Source organism: Mastigoproctus giganteus, chromosome 3, assembly GCF_048544385.1.
Source record: "Mastigoproctus giganteus isolate SK-2022 chromosome 3, ASM4854438v1, whole genome shotgun sequence".
NCBI lineage: Eukaryota > Metazoa > Arthropoda > Arachnida > Uropygi > Thelyphonidae > Mastigoproctus > Mastigoproctus giganteus.
The window spans coordinates 140,059-152,857 of NC_143577.1; the positions used below are offsets into that span (position 1 = coordinate 140,059).

Sequence of the window (12,799 nt, forward strand, 5' to 3'; positions counted from 1 at the left end):
TCATCATATTTGACCATCACAGGGTTGAACCATGGTCCACTCAAAGAGTGTATGCTACTGCACTCTTATTCTTGATCACTTGGTTATGTCGGGGTTCCTTATATGACATTTTTGATAAGGTATGTAATATCCAACTTTGCACATTCTCGATTTTTTACGGTTATCCTATAAAAATAGTACCGTGGACAGGTTAAAGTTTGAGAAACAAGAAAAAACTTTTTTAAACTTTATTTTCACTTCAGTTAGCATTAGTATCAGTAGTGCTACATGATGCAAGAAAACAAGCTTATATATCATCAGCCAAAAGAAAAAAAAAAAAAACCACTTCCCTTCCCATTTCACCAATTTCCATTCCCTCCAAAAGTTTGTCTAGTTCTTCCCTGAATTTATTTAAACTATCAACTCCCCCCAACAACAACAGACGGAAGTTTGTGCCAATCAACCACCCACTGGCTAAAAGCAAATTTCTACATATCTATTCTGTAACTTATCTTTTCTCAATTTGAACTTTCATGACGCTCAAGTGTGTAATCTGAGCAAGAGGAAGAATCCCAACAGCATTGAGAATGCTCTGCTCTTAGCACTGAGGCTGCATCTTTAGAAAATAGATACTGCAGTTGAGTTCTTCCAGAGATCAAAAGTAAAGACCAGCTAGTTAAAGCAAGTCTTCTGACATTTGCAACATCATTCTGACAGTTGAAAGCAGTAAAAGTTAATGCTTTTAATATTCATAAATTAGCACCATGGAGGGATTAAGAGCAGAAGTGTTGAAAGGACACAGGTGGCTGAACGTCCTTACACATTGTGGAAGGAGGTCCCAGAAATGGACTCCCTGACAGTGAAACACTTGGCCTAGTGAGGTGTCCCCCAGGAGGCCCTTTCTAACTTCTGATTAAAGGTGGGTAATTAAAAGTGTATTCATCTTTTCATCAAACAATTAAAAACTTTGAGGTATCCATAATATAACCAACAGCAAATTCAAAATGGGAAGCATTCAAAGAAATAATCTTGGAAGCCACTGGGCTTTTCATGCCAACTAAGATATATTGTTCAAGATTTAGGCCTAAATGGATGTCAGGTGAACTAATTATATATGTGGCAGAGAAGACAAATGCATGGGATACATATAAATTAACAGATGACAGAAGCCTATGATAGATATAAGCTGGACTGTAACCAAGTCACAATGGAGGTTAGGCAGGCATAGGTGAAATTACAAGAAATCTTTGGCAAATGATGCAAAGAAAAACAGCAGAGTTCTTTACTAATGTAAACTCTATAAGGGGATGAATCACACTAGTCCACTTGATATCGATAGTTCAGCGTTGATGATCCTGCTCAGGTAGCTAACAAACTAAATGAATATTTTGCATCTACATTCACACATGAGAAGATATTCAGGGAGGGAAATGCCAGAGGTGTATTAAACTCTGGCAGTAAGCTAGATAATCTTGTAATAACTGAGAGTAAAGTGGAGAAGCAGTTGTTGAGGATAGACATAAGAAAGGCACCTAGGGTGGATGGAATCTATCCAGTTATATTAAAGGAGGCAGCAAAGGAAGTAAGCAAACCCTTAGCCATAATTACGACAGTTTCTTTGGACGCAGGGGAGGTACTCATGGACCGGAAATGTGCAAATGTGACCCCAATCCACAAAGCAGGATCAAAGGGGAGACAGGTAATTACAGACCTGTTAGTTTAACTTCTGTTCCAGGGAAATTAATGAAGGCACTGGTTAAAGAAGCATTGCAAGATCATCTAGACAAGACTTCAGTTATAGCTCGGACACAGCATGAGTTTGTTAAGGGAAAGTCTTGTCTGACCAATTTGATTGGATACTATGATGTAGTCACAAGGAACTGAATGCAAAGAATAATTTTGATATCATATATTTGGATCTTAGAAAGGCTTTTGATACTTTGCACATGGAAGACTGCTGCACAAATTGGAGCAATGTGGCACTGGAGCCAAATTGCTGCTATTGATATGTGGATTGTTGAGTGGGAGAAGACAGAGAGTGGTAATCAATGGACACTGATCTTCATGGACTAATTTTATCAGTGGAGTACCCCAGTGTTCTGTGTTGGGTCCATTGTTGCTTTCTGTATTCATTAATGATATTGATGATGATATCAGGCTTAATGTCCAAGTTTGCAGACCATACAAAGGTTGGCAGGGTTGTTAATGACACTAATGACAGGGATCCAGAAAACTTGAGCAGATGGGGTGAGAGGTGGCAACTGATGTTTAATATTGACAAATGGAAAGTACTGCATATGGGAAGCAGCAACCCCAGGGTAACGTATCAACTCTGTGGTAATACACTGACAGAGGTAGAGTGAAAAGGATCTGTGGGTAATTGTGCAGGCAGATATGAAGTTTTCTGAGCAGTGTAGATGATCTGGAAGAGTAGCCATTGGTGTCTTGTCAATGATATACAGGAATTTTTCTAGCAGGGATAAGGTGATTATCTCCTTGTATAAGGCAATGGTCAGTCCACACCTTGAGTACTGTATACAGGTCTGGAGGCTTCATTTTAAGAAGGATGTAGGCTGTTAGAATGAGAACAGAGAAGGGCAACAAGATTAGTGAATGGAACAAAGGGTTGCTGTTACAAAGAAAGGCTTAAGTTTTGCAAATTACTTTGTCTGGAGACTAGACACATGCGAGGAGATCTGATTAAGGTGTATAAAGCCTTGAATGGTTTGAGCATGGTTGATGCTGATGGGATACTTCCACTTGCTCAGAATAATCACTTGAGGGGGCATAAATTCAAATTGAGGAAGCACAGTTGTAGGATAGATGTGCAGAAGTTTGCCTTTAGCCAGCAGGTGGTTGATTGCTGGAACAAACTTCCATCTGTCGTTATAGAAGTTGATAGCTTAAACTCAGTCTTGTCTTATATCTCACAAAAAAGGATTCTCCTGCTCCTATGCTTTTCTTTGGTGACACTCCGATGTCTAGGCAAAATGATATATCTCTTTTGGGGATTACCCTGACTTCTAATCTCTCTCTTGGCACAAGCACATTACAAATATTGCTTCCTCTGCATCTAAAAAACTTGGTTTTCTCTTTCGCTCTCAGCCTTACTTGTCTTCCAAACAGCTGTTCACTTTGTACAAATCACAAATCCGCCCTACCATGGAATATTGTTCCCACATCTGGGGTGGTACCCCCAAAACCTCTCTCAGGCTTCTAGATTCCCATTCAGAAGAGGGCAGTTGGGTTAATTAATGACTCCTCTTTAACTGAGTCTCTCCACTCTCTGTTTCATAGACGTACTGTTTCTGCTGCATGCCTTTTCTACAGATACTTCCATGAGCACTGTTCTTCTGAATTGGCTTCTATAATTCCTGCTCTCTCTTTGAAAGCAGTCCGAACATGTGCTGCCACCAGCCAACATCCATTTGCTGTCCAACTTCAAATTCACAAAACCAACTTTTCATCTTCCTCGTTTATTCATTCAACTGCTGTTTTCGGGAACAACCGTCCTTCGTACGTATTTCCTGAAAATTACAGTCTTTAGAAGTTCAAGTCTAATGTTAACAAATATCTTCTTTCATCTTCTCAACCTCCAACCCAAGCACAGTACCAAGTACTATAGGTTCTAATACCTCTCGTGTTTGGGGTTTTCATAAAAAAAAAAAAAAAAAAAAAAAAACAGATTCAAGGTAGAACTAGACAAACATTTGTAGTCGGTGGATAAGTGAAATGAGAAGGGTTTTTTTTTTTTTTTTTTTTGGCTGATGCTATATAAACTTGCTTTCTTGCATCATGTGCCCTTGCTAATGCTAATAACAGTTGTAAATTGCATGTACTGTCAGTTTCCTTGTTTGTTAAAAAAAAAATTGCTAAAAGGGGATGAATAGCTCATTAAAATATTCCTTCTGCCATGATGAGATTTGATCAAGCCCTTTTCCATAGAGCATAAGAGGTCAGTTATCCTAACTACTGTGATACCAAAAGGGTATTAATATGGAGACCAGACAAATTTACGCCAAATTATCATGCACAACACTCACAGTCTGCAAATTATATTTTGCCCAGTTGTCATATGATATATTCTCACACACACACTGAACTGTCATACAACAAATTGTGTTGCAAAGCTCCTGAGGTCTAATGTATTAGTAACCACAATAACTTCAGTGGAATTGTCCTTGCAGACCAGAGATGTGAATATGTCTTCCCTATACACAAAGGGAGATAAAAGGACAAAGAGAGTAATCAGAGACCTGTAAGCATGATATCCGTGCCATAAAATAATGGTTAAAAAGCATGGAAAAATAATGGTTAAAAAGCAATGGAGGATCACCTTCACAGGTATATGGTAATCACAGTATGGATTTGGTAAGAAAGAATCTTGTCTCTCTCAATGACCAGATTAGCAAGTGTGGAAGAATTACTTATTACATTCCTTGCTTTGATAGTTACAAAATGTCTTCCCTGGGCAATAATTAGTATAATGTCGATATCTGATGTTAAGTTCGTAACCATACGCCTAATTAGTGAAACTTACTGTTTGCTAAATACATAATAAAAAAGGAAATATGGTTGCAAACGATAAAGAGAAAAAAACATCTGTACTTATTATTATAAATAAGGCTTATATGATCAATATTCAATATTCAATTTCCCTTACAAAAAGTGCATTTATGTGCACTTTTTGTAAAGGAAAGAAACTACATTTTCTTATTTTTAATACTTTTGCACTTATGACAGGCATAAATTGGCACCAGCAACATATTTATTAAAAATATAGACAACAATCAAAGTATTAGTGTGCTTCATAAGATGAAGTAAAAGACATGGCTAGTAATGCTGTTGTAATGAAGGAAAAGAGAAATTTACACAGCAAAGAATGAAGTTGAAGGTAACTGTGTGAAAGGATTAAAAATTCAGTTTATACACTGTGAATTACATAAATGCCAGATACAAATGCCATCCACAAGGATGGCATTTGTATTTGTTTGGGTCGCAAATGCAACCCATCCTTGTGGATGGGCTGCATTTGCATTCAGTAGTGTGATTTTTGTGCTCCTTAATAAAGTAAAATTTAATTACTTTTAATAATACCCTTCAGAATATTCTTAACAAAAATCCTCTCAACCGCCAGTCTTCAAAGGAAACATTTGTGGAACAATTCAATATTTTATCTGCTTGTGGTAAATTAATTTTTCCTATGTGGTAACTTTGAATTTGACAATGGAGTAACAAATGAATATCAAATTTTGCTTTAAACTGGGAAAATCTGCAACAGAAACTTTTTAAACATTAAAAACTGTTTATGGTGCTGAAACACTGTCATACTTGTGTGTGTTTGTATGGTAGTTCAAAGATGGATGTGAGGATGTTTGCGATGAACCAAGAAGAGAGTCCATGAATCCCTCAAAATGAGGACCTAGTTGCAAAAGTTAGGGAAATTGTGTCAAGAGATCATCATTTGACCCTCATGATGATGGCTGATGAGTTAGTTGGATGTAAATAAGGAGATCTGTCAAATTCTATGTGAAGATTTAGGGAAAAGAAAGGTTTATGAAAAATTTTTGCCACAGCCTCACAGAGAAGCAAGGAAGGGTGTCACTGCGTGAAGACTTCATCCCGACTTCTCAAGACAATCCTAATTTCCTTGACTGTACTGTCACTGGAGATGAGTATTGAGTGTTCCAGTACAGAGCATATAGAAGACTACAAAATCAGCTCAAAACATTTCATTTACGGAAGTCCAGGATTAGAATGAAGCTATCATGTTTTTCAACAAACGGTATACAGAGAAACGTTTGTCAAACCAAAATGTGGAGCATAGCATACTATATCTGCAAAACTATACATCATCATCATCAGCCATTTTCAATCCACTGCAGGATGAAGGCCTCTCCAGCAACTTTCCAGTTCTTTCTGTTTTGAGCACTGGCCATCCATTTACTACCCAAAAACTCATGAATTTCATCTATCCATTTCCGCCTTTGTCTACCATGTTTTCTTCTAGCTCGTCTGGGTATTATTCTGTTATTTTCTTAGTCCATCTGTCATCACGTCTTCGAGCTATGTGTCCTGCCCAAGACCATTTTAGTTCTTTAGTTTTGATAAGAATGTCCGTTACTTGAGTTTGCTGCCTAATCCATGTATTTCTCTTCTTATCTAACAGTCTGATTTCCAATATAATTCGTTCCATTCTTTGCTGTGTAGTTCTCAGCTTCTCTTCCATTCTTTTGGTGACTGCCCAAGTTTCACTTCCATAAGTCATGGTGGGGAGTATACATTGGTTCATAATTTTATGTTTCAGACAAACTGGGATATTGCTCTTCAGTACGTGACTATATTTCCTGAATGCTATCCATCCAAAATTTATTCTTCTCTCGACTTCCACCCATTTATCATTATTACAGCTAATAACTTTTCCCAGATAAGTATATGAATCCACCTTTTCAATTACTGCTCCTTCAATCATTATTTCCCTTTCTGTGGCATACTTGTTCATCATTACTTTTGTTTTAGCCATATTCATCTTTTGTCCAAAATCCTTACTAACTGTGCATAACTGATTAAAATTTTCCTCTAATTCTTTGGGATCGTGGCTTATGACCACAATGTCATCTGCAAATCGTAAATGGTTTAGGTACTCTCCATTCACATTGACTCCTTTCTGCGACCAGTCTAATCTTCTAAAAGCTTACTCAAGGGCAGCAGTAAACAGCTTCAGAGATATTGTGTCTCCTTGTCAAACTCCTTTCTCAATTTTAAATTTCCTGCTGTCTTTGTCTAGTCTAATAAAGGAGGTAGCACTGTCATATATTTTCTTCAAAATCATAATATATGAGGTATCTATGCCTTGTCTTTCCAGTGCCCGAAACATTGACTTATGCTGTATGGAGTCAAATGCCTTTTCATAATCCACAAATGCCAGGCATAATGGTGTTTTATATTCATTTTTTTTTTTTTTTTATGTGAACCCCAAACACGAGAGGTATTAGAACCTATAGTACTATAGTCATTTGCTTTCTCCATTAGCTGTGATATTACGTGAAGGTGATCCACAGTTGAGAATCCTGTCCTAAAGCCAGCTTGCTCTTTCGGTTGATTCTCATCAAGTATTCTTTCTAATCTGTTAGTAATGATCCTTTTGAACAACTTGTAGATGTGGGATAACAAGCTAATTGGTCTATAATTTCCAATTTATGATTTATCTCCTTTCTTATACAGCAAAACTATGATTGCATTATTCCACTGATTAGGCGTCACACCTTTTCTAATGCACTTTGTGAAGAGCCTTGCCAGTTTTTGTGTTATGTCTCTTCCTCCCAATTTTAACAACTCTACAGTAACTTCGTCTTTCCCTGGGGCTTTCTGATTCTTCATTTTCTTCAATGCATGTTATACCTCATCAGGAAGAATATCGGGTATGTCGTATGTGTTGCTACTTTGCAATCCCTCTTCCCCCACTGCTGGCATCATTCCCTCGCTCCTTGTATGAATCTCTATAGTAGTCTTCTGCTATTTGAATTATGCCTTCTCTGCTGTTTATAAGTACACCATCGCTATTCTTCAGTTTCAGTATCATTTGTCTTTATGTATTACTGCTCATGGCTGCTGATTTAAATCCTTTGTTTTCCCTTAATGCTTGTTCTACTTTTCTTGTGTTAAATCTTCTTATGTCCTCTCTGAGTCTCTTTCTAATGGCTTTGCATAACTCAGTATACTCAATTTTCTCCCTTTCAGTGTTTTTCTTGCTCTTCATTTGTCGTCTTTGGTTCATCATGACAAGTGTTTCTTGACTAATTTTTTCTTCTTTGGATTTCTTTTTCCCTATAGGTTTCTTGGGCTTTATCACTTTCAGAAAATTGTAATATTCCTCATCGATATCTTGGTCCTGAGCAGTCTGCAGAAACTCAAACTTGTTCTTAAGTTCCGGTACATACTGCTTTTTCTCCAAAACTATACATAGGATATTAAAAATCAAATTGGAAAGTCTCATTACAAAACAGGAGTAATCACCATTCAATTTCTTTTATAATGCTTCTGCAGTCTTCTTCAAATTTAAAGGCTTGTTTGTTTGTTATTTGGTTTTTAAGAGCATTAGCAACTAAGGCCATATTGCTCTGGGGATATGTGGTGGTGATTCCCTGACCTTTCCGCATCCTCCGTATTTGGTGGTCATGGGCTCGAACCCCCAGTATAATCAAGAAGCGTGTGCTACACACTGCTGCCCTTGCCAGTCATTCCCTGACCTTTCCGCATCCTCCGTATTTGGTGGTCTTGGGCTCGAACCCCGGTGTAATCAAGAAGCGTGTGCTACGCACTGCTGCTCTTGCCCACCTGGCTACGGAAGCGCCCAAATTTAAAGGTACAAATTCACAAGGAATTTGTACCTGAAGGTAAGACTCAATTAGATTTCTTCAGAGGTGCCTAGTCTCCAGATGCAGCAATTTGCAGAACTGAAGCCCTTCTCTGTATTTATTCCAACAGATCCACATCCTTCCTAAAACAAGGCTACCAGATTTGTATGCAGTACTCGAAATGTTGAGATGTTGCCTACCCATTACTTGGTACAAAAGGATAATCATCCCCATATTCCTGCTGACAAAATTTCTGTATGTCATTGGCAACACCCAATAAGCTGATGCAGCAGCCTGTCTGCATAATTACTCCAGGTTTGTGTCATTTTCTACTACTCTTAAGTTTGGAGCTCAATTGTAAATGGCTTTAGATGATACACATTTGAAAAAAAAAAGAGGTTGAATTTCAAAGATATGCAGAAAATGAGCAATTATGTAATAGAGAATGCAAATGGAGAGAGAGAGAGAGAGAGAGAGAGAGAGAGAGAGAGAGAGAGAGAGAGAGAGAGAGAGAGAATGTATGTGCATGTGAGGTGAGAGAGATTGTTAATTAATTAATTAACCTGAATGCTCAATTGTGAACACAGCACAGTCTCAAAAAAATATTGAGGATTAATATTACACGGCAGGAAAGATCAGTGACTTGTTTAGTTAGCAGTTATTTACAATAAAACAGATGCCAAGACAAAAAGTCTCTGTGTTGGGGGGGAAAAAAAAAAAAAAAAGTTATTGCTTAGGGATGAAAACTTAATATTGCAAACTGACTTCAGAAACTAATAATACACATATTGGTATAACATACGTTACTTAAAGATTGCTAATAGAACTGCACAAAACTTTTCATGTGATTTGGCAAGAAAGATCAGAAGTCAAGCTAATTCTAATAAAGATATGTATTCCTTAGCACTGAAGAATTACCTGTAGATTAGCATTTAGGAAACTGGTGGTAAATATTCAAGACATTGTGGCAGCTATATACAGAGAAATGTTTGTCAAACCAAAATGGGGAGCATAGCATACTATCATCAGCAAAACTATAGATATGATATTAAAAATCGAATTGGAAAGTCTCATTACAAAACAGGAGTAATCACCATTCAATTTCTTTTCATTTCTTTTATAATGCTTCTGCAGTCTTCTTCAAATTTAAACGGAACTGAGGGTGAATCATGCAAGTATATTAGGTTCTTCCATAAATTATTTAAATGCTTTATGATACTAAAGTTTTCTGATCATTACCTGCCATCACTGATTTCAACCGAAACCTACACTTCAATAGTTTATATAAACAAAATAATTTTTAAAAAGAGAAAACACTGAAAACAGAGCAGAACTACTTCAAAAATGCATCTCAAATATCCCCTTCTATAAATCTAATCATTATAAAATAGAGTTACAAACCTTCTCATGCCATGCCAGCAAATGGCCACTGCTCCCCTCAGATGGGCTTTCAAACCCACGATATATATATTTCATCAAAGTATCAACCTGGTCTCTATCTAAAGTGTTGACTGCTTTGTCAATGTCACCAGCTTTAATTGCGAGTAGTACCCTCAGGACTAAAGTGAAGGCTGAGTCCTATAAATATTGGAAGATTTATATAAGCACTGAAGAAAATCATGTACATGCATTAAATATTATATATGATATTACTATGCAGGAAGAAATCGTTAATATTCTGAAATTTTTTTTTTTTAATTTAGATTTTGTAGGTTATTACTTTAGTATTGGTAAGGGTATCAAATCCACATGTTGGACAAGTTTTTGCAGCTCCAGAGAACGCTAAGTTTTTAATTATATTTAGCCATTTTATTGACCTAATTGTTATATTAAATTATTTTCTGTAAGCAGCTTATAGACCTAGTCAAGCTCCTTGGTTTATTTTGAATTTAGATAGCGTGATTTTTAAAGTTAATTAATATTTAGTGTCTGCAGATTTACCATTCATAACTTGCCGTCATTGTTATAAGATAAAACATATATCCCTAACTAGATAGCATAAGGTTTAACGTAAAAATTCATAGCGAAACATGCAGCACTGTATCAGAAATCTGGTAGCTTAGTATAGTATAGTATTATCAATTAATCAGTAAAATTTATTAATCTTATTAAATTTCATTGTTAATTAAATTATACTTTTTAACTAAATACATATAACAACTTAGATTTTACAAACATAACATTATAAATTAATATATATAACTTGATACCAGATACGAAAGTCATATAACATTAACTCGGAGATAATACTCGATACTGAAATATATAAACACACACTGGCTCAAAGAAAGTGCATCACCCTTAAAATTGTAATTGTCATCCAAATAACATAAGTATACGTCAATATATCTTACACATTTCATCAGATAAGATTGGCAAGCGTAGGTGATGATGTAATGTTGCATCAGCTGTTACTTTCAGCTATATAAGCACGCTCTGCAAGAGTTGCAGACATTCCTTGCTTGTGTCAGGATGGCGAGGAGTTACGTGCAGTTGACACCATGAAGAAAGAGTGCAACTGTTGTTATGTGAGGAAGGATGTTCTTCCCATCATATTTCTTATAGAGTGTCATGTAATCAGTCGACAGTGAGTAGGTTCTGCTGATAGGAAAAAAGGAACCGGACCCAAATGAGTCTCTACGCCAAAACAGGTTCACGTTTTGAAGCGCTTATGCCTTAGAAACAGTAAAGCTTCTTCGTCTGAGCTGAAAAGAGAATGGGAAGAACATACAGGAGTAGCAAGTGCAGTAACAGTCAGCAGACGCCTCTTCAAAAATGGACTTGTAGCCCATCGCTCTAAGAAGAAGTCCCTCCTCACACAAAAAATTATAAAGGCCGGATTAATTTGGTGCAAGGAGCATGTCAAATAGACCCGCGAGCAGTGGAAGTCGGTTATTTTCTCGAATGAGAAGAAATTCAACCTGCATGGCTCTGATGGGACACAAACAATTCGCCGTAGACGTGGTGAAGAATACCAGCCAAAAGAAATTCAACCTGCCAAATAACTGCATCTTTCAGGATGACTCTGCTCCTTGTCATCAGGCAAATAGCGTAAGTAGGCACTTCTGTAGTTACTTTAGCTTCATTTCTGCATTACAGGTTTTACAGGAATGTGTTTACATTTGTTACAGGTTAAAAAATGGTTGGAAGAACGGTCTATTACAACTCTTAGCTGGCCAGGAAACAGCCTGGACCTGAATCCTATAGAGAACTGTTGGCATCGTGAGGAATCTGCAGCTGCCAGAAAGAAACCAAAGACCCTTCGTGAACTTCAGAAAGCCATAATTCATGTTTGGAACCACAAACTATCAGTTAATTATCTTCAGAAACTGATCCTGTTAATGCCTCGACGGTGTGCTGCTGTCATCAGGACCAGAAGCGGTTCAACTAAATATTAGTTTGCACCTGGTGAACTTTTCATTTTGTTTTCCATTTAAAATGATAAACTGAAGCAAATTGAAGGCTTCTGATAACATTTCAGCCATAATTGTCGTGTTTACCAAAACTGTTAAATAAAGGTTGCAAATGCTCACTTTGGAATATTTTCCAAAATGAGCATTTACTGAGAGTACTTAGATTTGCCTTAACTATTAATAAATATCCTTTGTTTATACAGGAGACCCCTGCAAATTCAATTTCAAAGACAAATTCAAATATTTGTACATATAAAATATTTTGCATTACATACGTATATAATTATGTGGTAACTACTTACATATCAAAATTAAACTTAAAATTCCAATTAAAATCATGAATTTAACTGATCTAAATTGATTTTAATTGATTTAATTTAATCGATGTTAATCATGAAAAATGTGTCGATTTTGGGTTGTACTTCGGCCCTCTTCCTGGTAAACTAAAAGGGGTTTTAATTTTAAATCCCCCACAGCGTTACCACCCAACAATAAAGTCAACCAATCCTTCGCCGCTTTGACACCTGGCATGTTTTTTTTCTTCTTTCAATATGAAACTTATTTTAGGCATTCGTTTCCAAAAAAGTCCTGCTTCATCTATGTTAAAAACTTGTTGAGAAGTATAACACATAATACCAATCTTCAATAATTTTAACAAGTTCTGTTTTGTTTTAGGCGCCTCCGTAGCCAGGTGGGAAGGAGCAGCAGTGCGTAGCACACGCTTCTTGATTAGACCGGGGTTCGAGCCAGTTACCACAAAATACGGAGGATGCGGAAAGGTCAGGCATATTCCCAGAGCAATATGGCCTTAGTTGCTAATGCTCCAAAAAACCAAATAACAACAATAACAACATTGAAAGTTTCGGCTCTTTGATCTGCACTTGCAGCTTCTCCCTGGATTTTAAAGCTATTCAACCAGCCCTTACTAGTTTTAAATGGTTCCACACTTTTTTTTTTTTTTTAGGTGAGTTTTCTTCAGATCATCATATAGGCCAGGGGTCACCAAACTTTTTTCACGGCGGGGCAGATAACCGAGAGACTGATGAGCAC

General features: G+C 36.8%; 1 protein-coding gene across 2 annotated transcripts in view; it reads right to left on the minus strand.

Moving 5' to 3' along the window:
* The window catches only part of LOC150087597 (actin-related protein 2/3 complex subunit 5-like), a 68,637-nt gene that overhangs the window by 16,682 nt on the left and 39,156 nt on the right, over positions 1 to 12,799 (minus strand). For both annotated transcript variants that reach the window (XM_090369877.1, XM_090369879.1), the window contains exon 3: positions 9,738 to 9,914. In XM_090369877.1, coding sequence (XP_090226003.1) covers positions 9,738 to 9,914 — 177 coding nt within the window. The remainder of the gene's footprint in view (positions 1 to 9,737; positions 9,915 to 12,799) is intronic.